This window comes from Aegilops tauschii, chromosome 5 (assembly GCF_002575655.3).
Source record: "Aegilops tauschii subsp. strangulata cultivar AL8/78 chromosome 5, Aet v6.0, whole genome shotgun sequence".
Taxonomy (NCBI): domain Eukaryota; kingdom Viridiplantae; phylum Streptophyta; class Magnoliopsida; order Poales; family Poaceae; genus Aegilops; species Aegilops tauschii.
Genome location: NC_053039.3, coordinates 122162461 through 122185248, shown reverse-complemented (window position 1 = coordinate 122185248; position 22788 = coordinate 122162461). Strand labels below are relative to the sequence as shown.

General features: G+C 47.2%; 1 protein-coding gene across 1 annotated transcript; it reads left to right on the top strand.

Annotated features, from left to right (window-relative positions):
* The first annotated feature begins 14596 nt into the window (after window positions 1-14596).
* LOC109740468 (F-box/LRR-repeat protein 3) lies at window positions 14597-20229 on the top strand. The gene is made up of 7 exons (XM_020299528.4): window positions 14597-15857; window positions 17795-17920; window positions 18212-18316; window positions 18474-18873; window positions 18966-19095; window positions 19185-19479; window positions 19562-20229. The coding sequence occupies exons 1-7, from the start codon at window positions 15204-15206 to the stop codon at window positions 19835-19837; spliced, it is 1986 nt and encodes a 661-aa protein (XP_020155117.1). The 5' UTR covers window positions 14597-15203; the 3' UTR covers window positions 19838-20229.
* The last annotated feature ends 2559 nt before the right edge of the window (window positions 20230-22788 follow it).

Here is a 22788-nt window from a genome sequence, read left to right as displayed (position 1 = left end):
GCACCAGCCCACCAGGGGCTGGTTCCCCTCCCACTTCAGCCCATGGGGCCCTCCGGGATAGGTGGCCCCACCCGGTGGACCCCCGGGACCCTTTCGGTGGTCCCGGTACAATACCGATAACCCCCGAAACTTTCCCGGTGGCCGAAACTGGACTTCCTATATATAATTCTTCACCTCCGGACCATTCAGAAACTCCTCGTGACGTACGGGATCTCATCCGGGACTCCGAACAACTTTCGGGTTTCCGCATACTAATATCTCTACAACCCTAGCGTCACCGAACCTTAAGTGTGTAGACCCTACGGGTTCGGGAGACATGCAGACATGACCGAGACGCCTCTCCGGTCAATAACCAATAGCGGGATCTGGATACCCATGTTGGCTCCCACATGTTCCATGATGTTCTCATCAGATGAACCACGATGTCGAGGATTCAATCAATCCCGTATACAATTCCCTTTGTCAATTGGTACGTTACTTGCCCGAGATTCGATCGTCGGTATCCCAATACCTTGTTCAATCTCGTTACCGGCAAGTCACTTTACTCGTACCGTAATGCATGATCCCGTGACTAACTCCTTAGTCACATTGAGCTCATTATGATGATGTATTATCGAGTGGGCCCAGAGATACCTCTCCGTCATACGGAGTGACAAATCCCAGTCTCGATCCGTGCCAACCCAACAGATACTTTCGAAGATACCCGTAGTGCACCTTTATAGTCACCCAGTTACGTTGTGACATTTGGCACACCCAAAGCACTCCTACGGCATCCGGGAGTTGCACGATCTCATGGTCTAAGGAAAAGATACTTGACATTGGAAAAAGCTCTAGCAAATGAACTACACGATCTTTGTGCTATGCTTAGGATTGGGTCTTGTCCATCACATCATTCTCCTAATGATGTGATCCCGTTATCAATGACATCCAATGTCCATAGTCAGGAAACCATGACTATCTGTTGATCAACGAGCTAGTCAACTAGAGGCTTACTAGGGACACGTTATGGTCTATGTATTCACACATGTATTACGATTTCCGGATAATACAATTATAGCATGAACAATAGACAATTATCATGAACAAAGAAATATAATAATAACTATTTATTATTGCCTCTAGGGCATATTTCCAACAATAATAAGAGGGATGGTTCTGAAAACATCCAAGTCCGCCTGGATAGAGCTACATGCAATGATGGCTTCCTGCAGATGTATCCGGAGACAGTGGTGGAACACATCATGACCGAGGAATCAGATCATCAGGTTATCCTAGTTAGAGCGCCGGAGACAGCTCCGCGCTCCTCTAGAGGGGGCGACAGACCATTCCGCTATGAGGAAGCGTGGACGAGACATGAGCAATATGAGAACATGATTGCTGAAGCGTGGGAAGCGGCGGGAAACGGGGGTCTGAGCTTGACGGTGGTTTGGGACAAAATTGGTACGATGACCGAAAGCATGCAACGATGGGCTAGGGAGGTGTTTGGGTCTGTGCGACGCAAGATTGCTAAACTCAAGACACAACTTGCTGCTGCTAAGACTCGTGCACTTTCATCGGGCTGTCAAGGAGAGGTCCGAGACCTGGAGGACCAATTACGTGAGATGTTCGAGCGGGAGGAACTGCTATACAGACAACGGTCCAGAGTTGATTGGCTAATGGCCGGAGATCAGAACACGAAATACTTCCAGAACTGAGCTACTCACAGAAAGAGGAAGAACACGGTCAAGGCTTTGTTACGAGCAGATGGATCGCGGTGTACGACCGATGAAGATATGCGCGAGATGGCAGCAAGTTTTTATGAGATTTTGTTTACTTCTGAAGGGTCGCGGGGAGCTGATGTCTTATTGCAGAATATTGCACAGGTGGTGACAGAGGACATGAATGCCAAGCTGACGAGGCCGATTTCTGACGACGAGATACAGGCAACCCTTTTCCAGATGGGTCCCACAAAATCACCAGGCCTGGATGGGCTGCCCGCCCTCTTCTACCAGCGACACTGGTCGTTGGTTAGAAATGAAGTTTGCGCGGCGGTGCGAGAATTTTTGAATGGTGCAGCCACCCCGGAAACGTTTAATGACACGGTTTTGGTTATGATCCCGAAGGTGAACTCACCGGAGTTACTTTCTCAGTTTAGGCCGATAAGTCTATGTAATGTGCTATACAAGATTGCACCTAAGGTTTTCGCTAATAGATTGAAAGTCATTCTCCCAATTCTCATCTCGGAGGAGCAAAGTGCTTTTGTTCCCGGTCAACTTATTACGGATAATGTCTTGGTTGCATATGAGTGTGTTCACGCCATTCGAATGAGAAGAAGGAAGAAATGCTTATGTGCGGTGAAGCTTGATATGATGAAGGCGTATGATAGAGTGGAGTGGGCTTTTTCGGAACAGACTCTAGCTCGGTTTGGTTTTGATCCTCTTTGGATAGATATGATCATGAGATGCATCATGTCCGCTAGGTTCTCAGTTAAGCTAAATGGTGGCTGTTCGAGGGAGTTCACACCTTCTCGTGGACTTAGGCAAGGGGATCCTCTGTCGCCGTACTTATTCCTCTTTTGTGTTGAAGGGTTCTCGGCCTTGTTGAGGAAAGCTCGGCAAGCCAACTCTCTGAAGGGGGTGGCATTTGGGAGCACTGGCCCCCATGTCACGCATTTACTGTTTGCAGATGATAGCATTGTATTCTTGGAAGGAACAACAGAAAGCATGATGGTTCTTAAAAATATTTTGGTGCACTATGAGGAGGCCTCCGGACAGAAGGTGAACTTGCAGAAGTCCTCCATATTTTTTGGAAAGGGTTGCAATGATGGGGCTAAATCTGAGTTGAAGCAAGCAATTGGGATCGAGTCTGAAGCGCTGAGTGAGCGTTACCTTGGTATACCAACATTGGTTGGTAAGTCAAAAGACGGTACGTTCAAATATCTAACAGAAAGCTCAAAGGGAAAGGTGACAGGATGGAAAGGCCAAGGTTTATCGAAGGCTGCGAGGGAAGTGCTAGTTAAATCAGGACTACAATCTATCCTGACGTTCACTATGAGTTGTTTTCACCTCACAAAGAAGATATACCGGAATCTGACTTCTATCTCTTCGAAATTCTGGTGGGGTGCAATTAATGGTGAAAAGAAGGTACATTGGATTTCCTGGGAAAAGATGTGTGCTTCTAAGAGAGAGGGAGGACTCGGCTTCCGTGATCATGAAGGTTTCAACCAAGCTCTGTTGGCGAAACAGGCATGGCAGATCCTGACTACTCCTTCTTCATTATGTGCTAGGGTGCTCAAGGCCAGGTACTTCAAAGATGAATCAATTCTGTCAGCTACAATCCCATCCAATTCATCATTCACGTACCGCAACATTTTACATGGTCGAGACCTCTTGAGAGAAGGCCATGTGTGGAGGGTGGGTGACGGCTCAAGAGTTAATATTCACCATGATAACTGGATCCCGAGACAAGGGTACCTAAGGCCACTGGGTCAGCAGTACATACATGGGATCACGAGAGTTTCTGATCTTTTGAGTCAGGATGGAACGAGTTGGGATGCACGTAAACTTGAAGCAATGTTCTCGGATTCTGATTCTGTGGATATCCAGCAAATTGCAGTTAGAGGCCCGGGAACGGAGGATTACCTAGCATGGAATTTCACCAAAAATGGGATGTTCAGCGTCAAATCTGCTTACCATCTATGGGTGTCAAAGAGGAGAGCTAGGAGGGGCCAGCAAGAGAGCTCGAGCTCAGTTCTAACGCACAAAGGCCACATGGCCTTGTGGGAAACGAGGGCGCCACAGAAGGCCAAAATCCATATGTCGCACCTGATTAAGAACGGACTGGCGGTTGGCGCCGAGCTTCATCGCAGAAGAATCAAACCAGGAGTTTTTTGCGTGGCATGTGGTAGAGAGGAAACCATATACCATTGTTTTTGGGCGTGTCCACACTCCGTCCACTTCTGGAAGATTCTGCGCGAGGAGAAGGGCGTTTCTGTGGCACTTCCACCGGTTCCGTTGGACAATCATGGTGAGTTATCTCGCTGGCTCCTTGAATGGTTCGCTAATGCTGATGGGGATGAGCGGGAGGCATTGATACAGGCCACTTATGGCCTCTGGCTCGCGAGGAACTCAGCAAGAGATGGGAAGAGGATTGACCAACCACATGAAATCATGGAGTCGGTATGCTCTCACATGGTAGAATGGAGCAGCGTGCATCAACCAAAGCCGAGGCAAGAAAGGACGGACCAGCCACAAAAATGGGAAGCACCTGAAGATGGATGGGTTAAGATCAATTCTGATGATGCGGTTAATAAAGGAGGGAGTAAGGCTAGTGGTGGAGCGGTGCTTCGGGACCATAATGGGGCATTTCTGGCCGGAGTGTGCCATCATTTTCCACACATTGTGGAGCCTGAAACAGCGGGGATTTTGGCTTGCAAAAGAGCTTTACAGGTAGCTGAGGAGATCAATGTACAGAATGTCCATTTGGAGTTGGACTGTTTGCCGGTGGTGCAAATGATCAACTAGAAGGGCATCAATTATTCGGAAGCTGGACCATGGATTCAGGAAATCAAACAGATGCTGGCGTTGAAGAATGACTACAAAGTGACGTGGGTGAAACGCACCGGTAATGTTGCCGCGCATAAATTAGCAAAAGTAGGGGTAGGTGATGAATTGTGTAAGGTTATGTTGGGGGTTCCCCCAGACTGCATTTTGGATGTAATTTTGGATGACATTCCGAGCTACACTTACTTAAATAAAAGCGGCAACCTTTCCCCTCAAAAAAGAATCGGCGATCGCTTCTGCAGCCAGCCAAAGGAGCAGACTGCCGCGGTGCCGGACGCCGCCCCGCCGGCCGCTGGCCACGCTGCCGAGGTGCCGCCGAAGAGAAGGCCGACCGATGCGGTGCCCTACACTCCTTTTTTCTCTACCTATTTTTGATACAAAATAACTTGCAAACTTGTACAACAGTTTACTAATTACTAATATGTTCAGAAGTTGTACAGATTCGAGATATTCAATAGTCGCTCGTCCAAGTCCAAAATCAAGGTTCTATCTTTTTCTTTGTAACTATCTATAGAAGTTACAAGCCTATAATTCATGGAGTTTATCAGCTCAAATTCATTGATATTATTTTTTGTTTAGGCTGCGATCTTTGGATGATAAGAGTTTGTTGGCTAGCTGCTTGTGTTAATCTTGAGAATGCACTTAAGAGTGGAGAACAGAAAGACATTGATGGACCAGAACCGTTTGCGAGTTAGTTTTCATCCAGGATTTAGTTAAGAAATCTATGGGCCCTATTGATATTCTTGAGGTTTTGATGAAGCACCCCTTCTATCCTAATGCTATTATTGCATACATGATTTTGTTAATCATTCTTGTAACTGTTGCATCTGCGGAAAGGAGCTTTTCTAAACTCAAGTTGTTGAAACCGTACTTGCGTTCTACTATGACACAAGAAAGACTGAATGGTTTGGCAACAATAGCACTTGAAAATGATGTATTGGAGAAGGTTAATTATAAAGATTTTATTTCAAGGAACACAAGACGGATGACACTTTTCAATAGAGCATGAGGTCAGTTTATTGGTTTTAGTATTTTGCATTGATACTTGAGCATTTTCTAAACATTGTATGAAATGACATAAAGTTCAATTATATAATGAAGTGATTATGCCTGAGTTATATTATGTTTTTTACAAATACTAGGGCCCCATTTTCCTTTTCGCACCGGGGCCCCGAATTCCTGGAGACGGGCCTGCTCCCGCGCGCTGCACTCGAGCGCTCGCTCGCGACTTTCACCTCCAAGCGCTGGTGCCGCCGCCCGCACCATTTCGGCGCTTCCCCGGCCTATCCCCGCTCCGCCGCTGCTTCCTCCGTCTCCATCTAGTCGCCGCCGCCCCTCGCGCGCGCCATTCCTCCGACGAACAGCTCCCGGCCACCCACTGCCGCTCGGTGCGCACAAGGTGTTCGACAAAACGCTTGCAAGGTATGTATTGCTTCAACTTCACATTTTTTACATGAATTTGGTGCATGTTGCTTGTAATTTTTATAGATTAGTTTAAATTCAACATTGTAGATGAGTTCGTCATATGATTCTTTCGAAGAAGAATTTGATATTGAAGATGAGGAGGACCTTGCAATGATCCTAGCTATGCACATCAATAAAAAACTGAAGCACGGCGGTTCAGTTATGGGTCGACAGAAAATTTGGAGGGTAAGATCGATGCCGACAACAAATTGGTGAGTCACTATTTTGCGGATAATCCCGTGCACCCCGAGTCGTACTTCCGGCGGTGGTTTAGGATGAGCACCGAGTTGTTCAGGCGCATTTGCAGAGAAACTAGCGAGCCATGATCGGTTTTTTCAGCAAAGGAGGAATGCTGCCGGAGAGCTCGGGCATGGCACCTTTCAGAAGGTGATAGCCGCTTTGCGTATGTTGGCATACGGTATTCCGGCTGATCTAGTTGATGACCACTTGGCCATGGGTGAGAGTCAAGCCATCATGTGTGTCAAGCGCTTCACAGTCGGAATTGTGCAAGTGTTTTGCCCGGAGTATTTGAGATCTCCCAATGCTGAAGACCGTGCAAGGCTTTTGGAGATGAACAAAGCTCGCGGCTTCCCAGGTATGCTTGGCTCAATAGATTGCATGTATTGGAGTTGGAAGAACTGTCCTAAGGCATGGCCATGTCATGGGCAATTCCACGGCCAAAAAAGGGTTCCACTATAATCCTTGAAGCGGTGGCCGATCAAGAGACTTGGATTTGGCATTCTTTTTTTGGAATGCCTGGATCTTTGAATGACATCAACGTTGTTAATCGGTCACCACTGATGAATAAGATTGCAAATGGTGAACTGCCACCGGTACAGTTTGTAGTAAATGGGCATACATACAACTATGGCTGCTATCTTGTAGATGGCATCTACCCAAAGTGGCAAACATTTGTGAACTTGTTGAAAAAACCGAAAGGTAAGAAAAATCTTGATTTCCACAATGATCAGGCGGCAGCTAGGAAAGATGTGGAGAGAGCTTTTGGGATTTTGCAAGCCCAATTTGCCATTGTGAGAGGGCCACATAGATTTTGGGATCAAAAGATGCTTTGGTACATCATGCACGCTTGTGTGATCATGCACAACATAATTATCTAGAATGAGCATGGCCAAGATTTAGACTACTCTCAGTATGAGCTCTTGGAACATCCCGCGCGAGTGCGGCGGAGGGCTGTGAGGGTGGCCTGTTTTGTTGCCTCCTATCATGCCATTCGCCGTGTGGAGACGCATGATGATCTTCAGAAGGATCTCATCGAGGAGTGGTGGGCATGGAATGGCCGACAAAGACCATCATGATTTGTATGTTTGAACTATTTATTGTTGAATTATTTTTTTATTACAAGATAAACTATTTGTTTGAGTTATAACAATAAAATTGAACTATTTATTGTTGATTTATTTTGTTTGTATTTGATCTTGTTGGTTGTGTTTGGAGTGCATATGTTGTTTGTGCGCGAGCGCGTGCGCAGTTTTTTTGCAGCGGCTCGCGCGCGCTAAACTTTGCAGCGGCCGCTGGAGCAAACACTCATCGGCGCGCAAAAACTCGCGAATAGCGCGCTGCAAACGCCTTTTTAGCGCGCCGAGCGCTGCGCGGCTGTTGGAGATGCTCTGAGGAAGATGCCTCGCTGGTCCCAAAAGCTTGGCCGTTATCGCCGCAACAATTTTTGTTGTCGGCCGTAGCAAACACGGAAGACGATTGCAATAGAAATTGTCGTCGCCTCGGTTGTAGGTCGCCAACGTGCTCCGCGAGGGCTGCCGCCGCCTCCCGCGCCTGGGCACGTCGCGTCATACTTGTGTCGGACAACGCTCATGCATTCACCTCCACCTTGGCGCGCCAACAAAGCGGTTGAGCATTCGTCGCCGTGTTCGGATGCTAGACAGACCATACCGCCTTCGATGAGGCAGCGGAGGCACACCTCGCGCCGGGTCCATGCGCCATTTGGGTGGACGCAATGAATTCCCAATAGAAGGATCCTCGTTCGGCGGCCTCCTCCCGAGAGTGGCGGAGTGCAAGGCGGACGACCACCTCCTCCTCGGGGCCGTGTGGGACGAGCTCCGGGTCAACAGGGACTCGGGCCCTCCATGCCGGAGAAGGTAGGAGATCGCCGGATGGGAGCTTGTGGGTGGAGGGGAGTGGATTCAAGTGGAATGCGGCTAGAGTTTCGTCTGGAGTACGGATAGGGTTCAATTTATGTGCGGTTGGGTGGGCAAAGTGGACTGGATTTGATGTGGTGCCTGCGTCCATGCGTGTCCGGGCATCCCCATATTCACCCCAAATATGGGCAAGATATGGGGATTGCCGGTCAGTCTGGTCGTTTGGGCCAGATATGGGGCGTCCGTTTGAGTGGCATATTTTAGTCTGAACATTGGCCAGGTAGCCTGCCTAGGCATTTGGGTTGGGTATGGGAGGTCCGATTGCAGATGCTCTTAGGTTAGCTGTACGGTGACCATGGTGGTCACTAATGGTTAGTCTTTTCTCCAACTAGAACAACTTAGAGCATCTACAACCAGGCACCCCAAACCCGCATCAAACGTCTAGGCGGATGGCTCAGTCAGTGACCGGTAAAAAAACTACCTAGATGGGCGCCTCAAATGGGCCTAAAATGTTGGGGCTAACTGGCACTCCTCATATCCAGCCCAGATGTAGGGTGTATATGGGAGGCCCGGGCGCGTCCGCCGCGTCGGACCAGATAGACCTACCCCACCACAAATTGCACCAAATCCACCAAACCCTTCGACTTCCTCCCACCTTCCTCCGCCATTTCCCGCGTCCGAGCCCTCGCCGCCAGTCCCGATCTGTTGCCCTAGATGTTGTCCGGCCCGTCCCCAACCACCGCGATCGAGGTTGCGTCTGCGCCGTCTATCGGCTCCCCGTCCTCGACGACATCGTGCAAGCTAGAGAACATCGCCCAAAGGAACCATCGACGGAGGCAGCAGGAGACGGAAGCGGCGGCGACGCTGGGAGCGGAGGCGGACCTTGACGAGCAGCTACCCCTACCACGCCCGGGATCTCATACCCCATCCATCCAGCTACCGACAAGGATCACATCGTCAGACCAGGTTGGGATAGAGGAGGATCCGATGGCCGACTGGGGCATTCCGGAGAGCTTTCTGCCTACGTAAATGCCGTCGGTGGACGTCTGTCACTTAACCCAGCTCATTTGGGTGTGGACAAGCATGGGCACCGGCGGCGCCCGGGCTGCCCACGACCTGTTCGACGGAATGACACAACAAGACTCGTATGTTCTTGTTACTCCTCTTCGATCAACTTTGCATATGCCATGTTCAATGTTTTGCATAGATTGCTAGTTCATTTCGGACACAATCAATGATTGGAAACCATTATCATTTTAGGAGTTCATATCGGTCATGATCAATGATAATCAAGATCCGACCCAAATGGACCACGAGTAGGGGGTCCAACTTGCCCCTCCATTTGAAGTTGGGATCAAATCCCAATCCGAGCAAGAAGAAAAAGAAGCCAACGACGACAAAGGCAAGAGGTCCGGCATCCTCAACTTTTGAGGTTGTCTTGTTGGTTAAATCTTGGTTGGCCACAACAATGGATCTCATATGAGACACAGAGCAAAAGGGGAACAAGTATTGGGAGAAGATTTAGAAGGAATATCATGAACAAAAGCAATATGTGGAGTCGCATCCTATCATCACCAACCGTAATGTGCATCTCTCCAACATCGAGGGGGGTCATCCAAGGGGAAGTGAACAAGTATGTTAGCTACTATTCACAAGTGCTTGGACACCCTCAGAGTGGGATGGGATTGGCAACTCACATAAGCTAAATTACTTCATCTTGTCATCATCTGCATATGCTTATTTTTGTTGCATTCTCATTCTCATGCATATTTTGTTTGCTAGACGGTGGTGGCGGCCACTATGTATGAAGAAACGGAGAAGAAACCATTTGATTTTAGCCGTCGTTGGGTATTGAATGGCAAACTAAAGTGGACACAACTTGTGGCTGATCTCAAGGCCAGCAAGAAGATGAATCATGGCTCAAGCTTCCACCAGTCAATTGGGTTGGACAAAAGAAGAGGAAGATGTTGTCGTGGAGAATGGAAGAGTCATCGCGCCAAAGGATAACAGCAAGTGATGGGAAATAAGTGGGAGAAGGCAAGGACCTCCCGTGACTCTGCGGCTACAAAAATGTCCTCCACATGGATGAACATTTTTTTCTATTAGGGAGAACAAGAAAGAGGAGAGGTATTAGCTCATGTTGGATGCGCAAAAGGAGAGGATGAATTGGTAGCGGGAGAGGGCGAACAAGAAGCTGCAAAATTGAGATGGAGAAGATCAAGTAGGAGAAGAAAGAGGCGGCGATCGAATAGGAGCTCGAGAAGGTCAGAGCATTTGGAGAGATTGAACTTGAGGAGAGGTTGCAAATCGCACGGGATGCGAAGGATGCGAAGATAATGTTGGCGGATGAAAGCCTCTTGGACGAGCATGCAAAGAAGTGACTTCTGGGATGAAGAAATAGATCAACGAGTGTAGAGAGTACGAGGCGGCGAGGGCGGCTATGGCAGTAGCGGAGCATGCGGCAAGGATGCAGGTGGAGAAGGAGGCAAGGATGGCCGTTGAGCGGATGGCATGGATGGCGTTCGACGAGTGATCCGGCCAACCAACGAGTGATCCGCCATGCTTGAATTTTTATTTTATTTTGGCATGTCCGGATTGTTGAACTATAATTTATTTTGCTTTGCCGTATTTGTTTCGAACTGTTGAATTGGGATGATTTGTATTGTATAATCGACGTACATGGATTGAATGGATTTGAGGATTCACCTTTGAGGTGTGTGAATGTGAGGTATCTCAAACAAGGGCCCGCCCGACATTGTCCGCGGATGTGCCCGAACGCGTTTGCGGGCGTATACGAGCCGAATTTGCCAAATCCGACAGTAGATGCTCTTACTTGGTCATGTTAGTACTGCTTGGAGATACATTCATGATATGTTTACAAAATCCTGTTGTATTTGGGCACACGAGCCTTGTTACATTTCTACAAATATAACAAAATGATTATACTTTTGAAAGTAGTGGGCAAATTGTCTATCTCACCTTGATGATTAATTTATATTTCTTTCTAACTGATTAGGTGAGAATAGGTATTGCATCATATTTGTTGTAAAAATGGTTTCACCAAATAAATCATACCGCAACTTTTGCTTACAAAACGAAAAGGAAAATAACTAAAAGTAGATGATGGTGCTCTCCAAGAATGCGTGTTAAGCTTTTGAGGGGTAGCTTTCAAATTTTCACAGTTAAGTATAAATATGCGCCAAAAGATGTATAGTTCCATCTCATTGTTACAACAATTCCAACTAATGCAATGATATTGGACACAACTCTCAACTGAGTGATACACATTCACTTCTAAATAACTTTTGGACATTAACCCCCACCCTCTTCTAGTACTCGTGAGGAAATCACTTCATGGTTTACTTGGCGAGAGAAGGAACAACTGACAAGAAGGTGTCGCATATCCTTAGGAGCCTGGTCGCATAACACACACCACTATTCACGAGGAAGGTCACGACTAGCAAGACGGTCCGCAGTTCAACATCGATCTTGTAGGGCTAGTTAGGTGAACAATTTGATGCAGAGAGGTGTCCAAGTCTTTCAATTGGTGCGCCAATGGGTGTCCGGGTGAAGCCTTGAAAGAGGCCAAGGTAGCACGATTTGGTAGAATAGATACCAGAATATGTCCAATGCAATCACAGCGTGTTCGAACTGTCGGTGAGTCGAATGTGGCAGAGTTGGCGCCAGAGCCCCACAAATTACACCAAGGCTCCGGGCTCAAGTGCACCGTGAATATCTTGCACCCAAACGCGATCGGCCAGCCCCTGGTGTACAATGCAGTCTCGGTGCCTCCGCTTAGGAATATGGGCGTAGACCAGCGGCGCCAACTCCGCGATAAACTTCCCATTAACCCATGGACCAGTCCACGAGCTAACTTCGGGATAGTCCCATTAGCCCCCAACGACCAAGAAGTCGATGCCCTGGAGAAATGGAGGGCCTCCGCATCAGCAGGAGGGGGCAGGTGACTCCATGAACGGGAGGGGTCAGTGTGTTGTAGCTGGAGCCAGTGCGTCAGCAAGGCCACCCCTGCGCGATGCAACCAAGGAAGTTTGGTCGGCAAGGAATTTAATGCTAAAATGTGCGGTAACTACTTGTAAGTCGTAATCAACCCACACAAGCTTTGATATTGGAATGTTGTTTAACATGTGACGTGGTTTCCGTTTTTAAAATAGAACAACAACAACAACAACAACAACAACAACAACAACAACAACAACAACAACAACAAAGTCTTTAGTCCCAAACAAGTTGAGGTAGGCTAGAGGTGAAACCCATAAGATCTCGCAACCAACTCATGGCTCTGGCACATGGATAGCAAGCTTCCACGCACCCCTGTCCATAGCTAGCTCTTTGGCACTAAAGTTTTTAAAATAGAAAAGGAAACATATTTGGCACTAAAGTTTTTCGTGCTTAGGAAATTAATAATTCCAAGTGAGTTGCAGAATCTTTTTCTCCCTCTTGAAATTAGGCAACCATTTACCTTTATCAGTTTATAAATCCACTAGATAAATACTATAACTCCCCCGCTTTTTCCTTAATTCAAATAAATCCTTGTTACTCACTCTGTTTTTATTTAGGGAAGTGTTTGTGGCCGGGGCACCGGCCGAACCATTGCGCCAGTCGCGCACACGCACGCACGCTAACAGCGACTCAAGTTACGACACGTAGGATGTGGGGCCACACATATTTTATCTCTTTCCTTCCGTCTCGCGCAGGTTTCGCCAAAGGGCGCGAGGTGGAGCTCGCCGCCGTCGGCCTCCATCGTGCGCGCCAGCTCCTCGAAGGCCTCCATCCCGCTCGCAGTCGTCGGCCCACATCCGGCTCGCCGCCCTCGGCCTCCATCCTGCTCGCCGCCGTCAGCCGTGAGTGGCTGCTCCAACCCCTGTCGCGCGGTCACCACGAGCGTCGCGCGCGTCACGCATCTACTCGAACTGCGCCAGCGAAGTGCACGCGATGATGCGGTCCTGCCACCCATGGCCGCTGCTTCCAGGGGGCGTCGTATCCCGGCGAACCTGCAGGCGTCGACGTGCTGCACAGGATGCTTCAACAGGCCACGGCGAAGCTGTTAACGGCACTCGACGAAGCTGCAACCAGTTTGCTACATGCAACCAGGGACAAGAGAAAGCATGTGTTACAACCGGTGCAAATCGGAGCTACAACCATCACCGCAAAATGATACGACCGGCGGCATTTTTTGCTACAACCAGAGAAGGAAGGGGCTTCGACAGACGTACGTCAGAGCTGGAACCAGCACCCAAAAATGCTACGTCCGGCAACCAAGGAAGCTACAACTAGCTTTGAAAAAAGCTTCAACTGGATACGGGATAGCTAGAGGTCGGCCACCGCGCAGCGCAAAGAGCTGCAACCGGCGGCGAGAAAGCTACAACCGGCTTAAAAAAAAGTTTCATACAGATACGGGGTAGCTGGAGGTCTGCCACCGCACGCCGCAAAATACTACAACCGGCTTCTAGAAAAGCTACATCCCGCTTGTAAAAAAGCTTCAAATATAGAACGGTAGCTAACAATGGCGAGCGGCGACGACGGAGCTGTGCGGCGGTGTTGCGACGGGACGCGTGGCGAACTATGACGGCGGCTGGTGGCGATGCTGGAACCCTAACCGGCAGTGCTGGAACCAGGGGGTAGGAGACAGGGACGGACGACTTTCTTTCGAGCAGCCCCGGCGAGCTGCGACGGCGACGGCCCCGACGAGCTGCAACGGCGAGGGCCCCGGCGAGCTGCAACGGCGAGGGCCCCGGCGAGCTGCGACAGCGAGCAGCCTGGGCGAACTCCGAAGGGGCGGCCGTGGGCGGAGGTTGACCTGCGGAGATTTTTTCTTCTCTCGCGCGCGTGCGGAAGGAGGAAGACGACCCGGGGGAACGCGAGGGCAAATCTCACCCGTTGATGCGCGCATATCCGACGCTTGGGGCCGGTGCGCCGGCGCCTATCAGCGCCCTTTTATTTACTCCACATATTAGCTTTGATTGAAGTCAAACTTAATAAAACTTGATCAAGTTTGTAGAAAACAATATGAACATTTACAGTGATAAATTTATATGACGTGAAAATGTATGCAATGATGAATCCAATGGTATTGACTTGGTGGTGTATGTGTTACTAATATATTTTTCTACAAACTTGTTGAAAGTATATAAATTTTGACTTTAGACAAATATAACATGCGGGGTAAATAAAAAGAGTACATTAGGGAATAAATAAAGAAAATGAAGAAAAGGAATATTCTTCCTGAGCAGGGAATATCCCTCTGAACCAAGTGGAGCGTGACCGCGCGAGACATATGTTTTTTTCCACAAACACCCCTACGTTTTCTTGGCTTTACAGGTTAGTAGCATCTTCCAGAATCCAAATTGCGCTCCAGCGGAAGGAAAACGATGCCAGAAACATGACCACACCGCACTTAAGAGAGTGAGTCATAATTTTTCCATAGATTAATGTAGAGCAGTACGGATGCAGTACTATCCGAACTCAAGGCACAACAGCAGCAGCAGCTCTCTTCTCTCCATTTCTTTTCTGCCGTCGAAAAGAAAACCAACCCAAAAACCATGGGCGGGCGGGCGGCCGTCCCGGGGACATTTTGGTCATCTTCCTTGGTCTCAGGTGCTACCTCCACCTCGGCCGAGGGCAGGCGCTACTCCGACAGGTGCTACCTATCCACATCTCCATCTTTCTCCTCCATCCTCCCTCTCCCCCCACTCCACACCCACCTTCCTCCGTACCTTCCCCCACCCCCAGCCACCACCGGTCGTCGCCTCTCCTCTCCTCTCCGCCGCCGCCCGGATCAGGAACGATCGCACCGTGCGGCCGCCTCCCGCCCCGCGCGCGGACCATCCTACCATGCTGAGGCGCTGCGCCCCGTACCGACCCCGCAGGGCCGCCGCCGCACCGCGCCTCCCGATCCCCGGCGGCCTCCCCTACCTCGCCGTCCTCTCCTTCCTCTTCATCCCGACCTAAGCGCCACGCGTTCCGACAGGCCGGCCCTCGCCTGGCGTCCCTCTCGGCGCCGAGCTGCCTGCCTGCCTGGTGGAATCGTCAGCCGCTCGAGTCGGCGGGGCCGATCGATCCCGCGATGAGCGAGGAGGAGGCGCAGAGGTACGGCGGCGGGACCGGCGGCGGCGGCGTCGGGGCGCTGTCCGTGGATCTGCTGGGCCAGGTGCTCGACCGCGTGCTGGAGCGGCGGGACCGCAAGGCCTGCCGCCTCGTCAGCCGCGCCTTCGCGCGCGCAGAGGCCGCGCACCGCCGGGCTCTGCGGGTGCTCCGCCGGGAGCCGCTCCCTCGCCTGCTCCGCGCCTTCCCCGCGCTCGAGCGGCTCGATCTCTCGGCCTGCGCCTCGCTCGACGACGCGTCTCTTGCAGCCGCTTTGGCCGGCGCGGACCTCGGCACCGTCCGACAGGTCTGCCTGGCGCGGGCCAGCGGAGTGGGGTGGCGCGGGCTGGAAGCCCTGGTGGCCGCCTGCCCCAGGCTCGAGGCAGTCGATCTGTCGCACTGCGTCGGTGCTGGGGATAGGGAGGCTGCCGCGCTGGCCGCGGCCTCCGGGCTGAGGGAGCTGAATCTGGAAAAGTGCCTGGGCGTCACTGACATGGGACTCGCCAAGGTAGCCGTGGGGTGCCCCAGACTGGAGAATCTGAGCTTCAAGTGGTGCCGTGAAATCTCTGACATCGGCGTCGATCTGCTTGTGAAGAAGTGCCGCGAGCTCCGCAGCCTTGACATCTCCTACCTAAAGGTTATACTCCCATATGAGCTGTTGAACTCTTCACTTTATGCAATGGAAAGGTTTAGGTTCAGCCTTTCGGGTTAGGACTAGAACCCTTGATAAACAGGAGAAACGATGCCGCGACGAATACAGAGTTAGAGTGGACTTTGATGTTTATTGATTGCTTTTAGACCCAGAAAATGTCAAAGAGATTTGAGGTATTGGACCATTGGACTTATTCGGTGGTTCATCCAGTTTAGAGATTGATGCATTTGTTAGGGTACTATGGGTCAACTTATGGAGACATCTTTGAAAAAATGCAGCTGGAAGAGGAAACATTCTTACATATCTGTTCTGTTGGCTAGTATATAGGCTTTTAGAAAAAACTCGTGACCTCTTGGATCACACTTTAGTTTCATCTTCCTTCCAAGAAAAGTTCAAATTTGGTGCCAGATGGCAAAAGTACATTTGAAAAAATTGTACCGTGTGATAGGTACTGGTATGTATTGTAGGAGTTAGAGGTGGAAAAGATGGATTTTGACCTGGGCTATTTCTTGGTCCTTTTGACTAGGAAATTATGATGCGTTGGTTGAAGTTTACCTCTGTATATGTTGAATCTGAATCTGTTGCTGTGTAGATTAGACTTGACTCATTTTATGGAGTGCACTCATTATATCTTGGTGCAATTTATAATTGTATTTTGGTCAACAACAACAAAGCCTTTTGTCCCAAGCAATTTGGGGTAGGCTAGAGATGAAACTCAACAGAAAACCGTGAGAACCCAAAAGAGAAGAGAGAAAGTAAAAGTAAACAAAATAAATCAAGGTTCTGGTACATGGATTACTGATTTCCATCATTCCATGCAGTCCTGTCAAGAACCAAATCCCTGGGTACATCCCAATCCTTCAAGCCTCTTTTTACCGCCTCCTCCCGTATCAACTTTGGTCGCTCCTACCCCTCCTAGTATTTTCAATACTCTTAAGAATAGTATTTTGGTCACTCAAGAGAAATTGTATTTTGGTACTTCTTCTGTCATGGAACTGAAAGGAACTGCATGTGCCGTGTCATTGTGCCATGTTGTTCAGTATTACTCTCTCCTTATCAAAATATAAGACTTTTTTGACACTATCAAAAAACTTTAGTATACTACCCTTTCCTGCCGACCCTTTTGGCATGATGCTGCTGGAAAGGGGTGAGTTTGGGTAAAAAAAAATCTAGGTAATTGAGTGGGAGAGGCTAGGCAGAACCACAGGATAGACTAATCCAAATATACCTTTGGTCTTCATCTCTTGCAGTTTGTAAGAAATTGCACCATTAAATGGTTTGTCATATTATTGGTGACTTTGATGCATCTTAGGGAATGCTATTGTTATGAGTAGACATGGCTGCATCCATTTGGCATGTGGTGTATGTTTTGGAATCCATGTTAACAAGTTTAATGCACGTCCAACGAAAATCTTAAATCGGCGAGGAAAGTTTTTGCCAACATAATTTTACTTCGACACATGGCACCATTGTAACGTGAGGAGGTCTCCCTTTTAGGGGAAATTGAGAAGTCCTCATGCTTACAGAAAATATACTAATTTCTTGCGCTGTGATAAACTATATAATAATAATATACTACTGAAAGGAAGTAGCATTTGTTAATCAATTGATGGTGCAATTTCTTACAAACTATTTAATAATGTGCATCAAAGTATTAATGTGAGGAGTATAATCTAGTATTTTGTCAGCATTTGGTTAGTTCTGAATTTCATCAACTACTGAAAGGAAGTAGCAGCAGTTTAAACCTGAAAGTGTATATTTGTTTACTGCTGTTGGAAATTATCTCGAGAATGGATTGAACATACTCATGAGCAAATTGCTTTCTACTCAAGTTATTAGTTTGGTTCCATCTAAAATTTTGGAAATCACTTCTTTTTGTGAACTGTACATATGATTTACTTAATTTTTCTTTTCTGTTGCAGGTGAGCAATGAGTCCCTTAGATCAATATCAACACTTGAGAAGCTTGAGGAGTTGGCCATGGTTGCTTGCTCATGTATAGACGATGAAGGCCTGGAATTGCTTAGCAGAGGAAGTAATTCATTGCAGGTATATGGATAATTATTGTAGTCTCATGCAGGGATACTCTTGCATATTATCATGTCTTCCGTCACCTGAAATCATATGGCTTACTCTCTCGTCAAACATGGTATGTAGATAATGATTTTGTCTCATGCGCATTGTCATGTCTTTGATCATCCGAAATTATTGCTTAGTCTCTCGTCACACTTTAAACTGGATAGGTCTAGTGTGCAAGTTTACCTGCAATTTTTACTGTTTGATTATTCTTTTACATCTTACCAAGCATCGATCCATTCTAAATATCGTCTTCCATTGCAGAGTGTTGATGTGTCAAGATGTGATCATGTGACTTCCCAGGGGTTAGCTTCACTGATAGATGGTCACAGTTTTCTCCAGAAGCTATATGCCGCAGATAGTTTGCATGTGAGTTGGTATTTCTAATTTTACTTGCTTTGCTGCACACATTGGCTGTACTTTTCGATAAAATGATGCCATGTTTTTGGGGGAGGCTTGGCCCCCATGATGAATGAAGGAATACATAATTGCTGATGATTATTGACCTTCTACTTGAATTTTGTAGGAGATTGGACAGGATTTTCTATCCAAGTTAGTAACACTGAAGGCAACCTTGGCCGTGTTGAGACTTGACGGCTTTGAAGTGTCATCCTCTCTTCTTTCAGCGATTGGTGAAGGTTGTACCAACTTGGTTGAGATTGGACTAAGCAAATGCAACGGTGTTACAGATGAAGGCATCTCTTCGCTTGTAGCTTGCTGTAGCTACCTAAGGACAATTGATCTCACATGCTGCAATCTAGTCACAAACAATTCCCTTGATTCAATAGCTGACAACTGTAAGCTGCTTGAATGCCTCCGGTTGGAGTCCTGCTCTTCAATAAACGAGAAAGGACTAGAGAGAATTGCGAGCTGTTGCCCCAATCTAAAGGAGATAGATCTCACTGATTGTGGAGTGAATGACGAAGGTTTGTGATACTGCATACTGCATACTGCATCTTTTTTCATCCAAGCATGTCCATGATTTGAGCATTGTCATATGAAGTTAACTCTCTTGCAGCGTTGCATCATTTGGCGAAGTGCTCTGAACTGCTGATATTGAAATTAGGCCTGAGCTCAAGTATTTCGGACAAAGGCCTTGGTTTTATTAGTTCAAAGTGTGGAAAGCTCATTGAACTTGACCTCTATCGGTAATTTGATCTCCTTGTTTGTTCTTTATAGGCTTCCAGCCATCTTCCATGCACAATAATAACTTGCATATTATCTTTCTATCCTAAAGCTGCAGTTCTATCACCGATGATGGGCTGGCAGCCTTAGCCAACGGCTGCAAGAAAATTAAGCTGCTGAACCTTTGTTACTGCAACAAGATAACTGATAGTGGTTTGAGCCACCTGGGCGCTCTGGAGGAGCTCACAAACCTTGAACTGAGATGCCTGGTCCGCATTACAGGCATCGGAATTTCTTCGGTTGTCACTGGCTGTAAGAGCCTGGTAGAACTTGACTTGAAGCGCTGCTATTCTGTCGATGATTCTGGCCTATGGGCTCTTGCTCGATATGCTCTAAACCTTAGACAGGTAAATGGTATGCAGAATTTAGCTTCTTCTTGTACAAGTTCTGACGAGGCAGGAACCTTATTAGATTGTCCATATTCTGCAGCTTACCATATCATACTGCCAAGTTACTGGCCTAGGCTTGTGCCACCTGCTTAGCTCCCTGAGGTGCCTCCAGGACGTGAAGATGGTGCACCTCTCGTGGGTTTCCATAGAAGGGTTCGAGATGGCTCTGAGAGCCGCTTGTGGGAGGCTGAAGAAGCTGAAGATACTCAGCGGTTTGAAGACCGTGCTATCCCCTGATCTGCTCCAGCTGCTGCAAGCCTGCGGCTGCCGCATCAGATGGGTCAACAAGCCTCTTGTCTACAAGGATGCCATCTGATCTGAGCTGTACATATTCTTCACCCAAGTTTGTCATGGCTGCCTAGCTATGTTAGAAAATCCACAATAACTGCATGCCTTGTCAATGCCATCCCCAACGTGTGGTCAAGATTATATTTGTGTTTGAACACCATCTCGGCGTTCAGTGATGGTGAGTAAACATGGCATCTGCTGTCAAATACAGTGTATGGTATGTACAGTGAAGCCCTTTTTTTGCGCAGCAGAGTTGTGCAAGTGGAGTTCTCTATTTGATATGAACCTGAAAAGATGCTGTAAAAGAAGGAACCTGAGGTAGTTGATTTTGTATATTGTACCTCTGTTGTGGACTAGCTTTCACGCGTGAGCAAAAGAATAAGTTGTCAAATGTGAAGCATAATTTGACTGATTTTCCAATCGTCTATTCTTATGGTTTCAGAAAAGATATGATCCTTCATCACAAACAGGATCCACAGAGAGAGCTGACAAAATTCAACCATCTTCAAAGTCGTAGTTTTCCGCACATAGGTACACCTCATTCGCATCAAATCTTGTTAACAGTAAAACATGAGAGAATAACAAATAAATAAGCATATAATACTATGAGAGGCTTCTTGGAATCATCATGGCCTCACAGAAGATAATTTTGGAGGACTGAAAGTTTCAGTTCAGGCATGATCAGAGACACAAAGAGAAATTTCTGTACATTAGGCAGAAGATAATTTTGGAGGTCTGGAGGTTTCAGTTCAGGCATGATCAGAGACACAAAGAGAAATTTCTGCACATAGGTATATCCTGAGCTCAGTTCAGGCAAGGCTAGCTACAAAGCAGCACACTGCTAACACATTTCAAGTCTTTCGGATTCCCCTGGCCAGCAAGTTACGTCAGCATCAACTAAAGGCAACAGGTTACCAGATGACGATGAAAATGAATACCCCAACAATAATTATGAAATCCCAAACCAAATGTTTTTATTTAGCAGCGCTGAAATGAGTTCACAGCAAGCACACTCATAAATATTAGTACATATATAGCTGAAACAAATCATGAGTTAATAAGTTCCTGAAATAAATAAGGTATAAGAGGCCAAAAAGCTTGTGTACATTACGGAAGTTAGGCGTGACAACTGGATCCCAAGACGGAGGCAACTCGTCAACCCCAACAAGAATCTAAGCGGTGGGTCTCTATCAAAATAAGAACATACCAGCGGCATGTAAGATGACACATACATTTATCATACTAGAAACAAACATCCAACACTCATGGAGAATTAACTAAAAGTTACATCTTACCGGGGAAAAAGTTAGCTCTTCGGTCGACGTGAAGAGGCTAATGGTTGCGAGGTGTGGAGAAGGCTGATGGCTACGAGGCGTTGAATTAACCGAGTAAGATCATCACACAAACATTTACCTTTAGATTTTTGCAGTGGGTATCAATGACTCATGTTCAGATGCAACTAGCAATCACAATCAAATGATAGGCAAAAGAATAGCTTCTAAAGAATATTGTAATACTACTAAGATTGGTTAAAACCAGCAAGAGAAGGGGATATGGAGGACCCAGACTACAATGATGAGCACACGCATGTACTGATGAGTCATCTACATCCCCTGCACACCCAGACTAAATTATGTTGAATCAAAACATGCACACGCGTCAGGCAGATAAATACAACTCAACTACCATGGATCAAGAACTCAACCACACACGGATCAAACCACCCACAGATCAAGAACTCAACCACCAGGATTAAATAAACAACAAAAGCACTAGCAACTAAAAGGCTTATGGATCGATCCAGTCTAGGGCTCGCCGGGGATCGAACCAAAAGGGAAACAGAAGATGGGACAAGCTAGGTCTAGCTTTGGGGTCGGCCGGACTGCAGGAAGGCATGGGTTCTCTGGCAACGATCCCAGTACTATCCTGGAGTGTCTATGGGTGAAAGATAAATTTGTTTTGCATGAACCGGAAGTGATAATAAAAGTAGGAATGCTGTCATTAGAACGGACCACACAAAAAGTGAAATCCAAATCGAAATGCCTCAACTTGATAAATTGACTTATTTCTCACAATTTTTCTGGTTATAAATTTTATTACATCGCGTTCAGTTCGAGCTAGGCGGTGAAAAGTTTTGACCAAAGCTAGCAGTCAGAAAGCCCAAGATAAGTGTCCATACAATTCACTGCATGTTGATAAAAAAACAATTAAATAGCCACCTAAATTACAACCAATATTTGAAGGCTACTGAAGCTAATAAGTGCCGTGTTCTGCGATTAGAGGAGACAGATAGACAAACTCCACAACAGAGCCAAGTAGGACAAGAGAAGGATGGCCATTTCAGCTAGATGCTAATCAGAAACCTAGGACACACTGTAGACTATTTTCTTTTTTTCGTTAAACTTCATCCACAGATGTAGCTAGCAATATACGCGAAAACCTACAACACACTGTATGACACAAAAGTATGATTAAAAACTTCTTTCAAATACAAATCTAACAATTTCTTTTTGTGGTGTACACCTTACTTTTTACTAGTCAATCTACTGCCAAAGTTTGTCTTAAAATACTGAGTGATGAGGACATCACTATCATAGTTACACCCACAACCTCTACTGCATATACTGGACCAATTACTAGAGCTCGCGCACGTCAATTAAATTATCAGGTAGTTTTGTTAATAATTCTAATATTCATGAGAATATGATGCTGCCTAAATTGGATACGTTTGTTTTGCTTACAAATGAAGGGCCCAACATGAACAAGAACGATGAACATTGGAGCATGATCAAGCATGGAAAGGATGGTGCGCGCAAGGGGAACAAGAACAGAGTTTCTAGTGGAGTTTTCAACATTTTGGAGCCACCATGATGACATATAAGGACATGAACGAAATATTCAAGATGACCTTTCATAAATTTCATCCATATCTTAATATAGGTGCCGCGCCACCTTATTTTTAAGCCTGGCCCATGTAAT

What these genes read in the sequence shown, in the direction of transcription:
- LOC109740468 (XM_020299528.4), top strand. Translation starts at nt 15,204, where the DNA reads ATGAGCGAGGAGGAGGCGCAGAGGTACGGCGGCGGGACCGGCGGCGGC. An exon ending in TTGACATCTCCTACCTAAAG is followed by an intron (nt 15,858 to 17,794) that starts GTTATACTCCCA and finishes TTTCTGTTGCAG; the next exon opens with GTGAGCAATGAGTCCCTTAG. An exon ending in GAGGAAGTAATTCATTGCAG is followed by an intron (nt 17,921 to 18,211) that starts GTATATGGATAA and finishes CTTCCATTGCAG; the next exon opens with AGTGTTGATGTGTCAAGATG.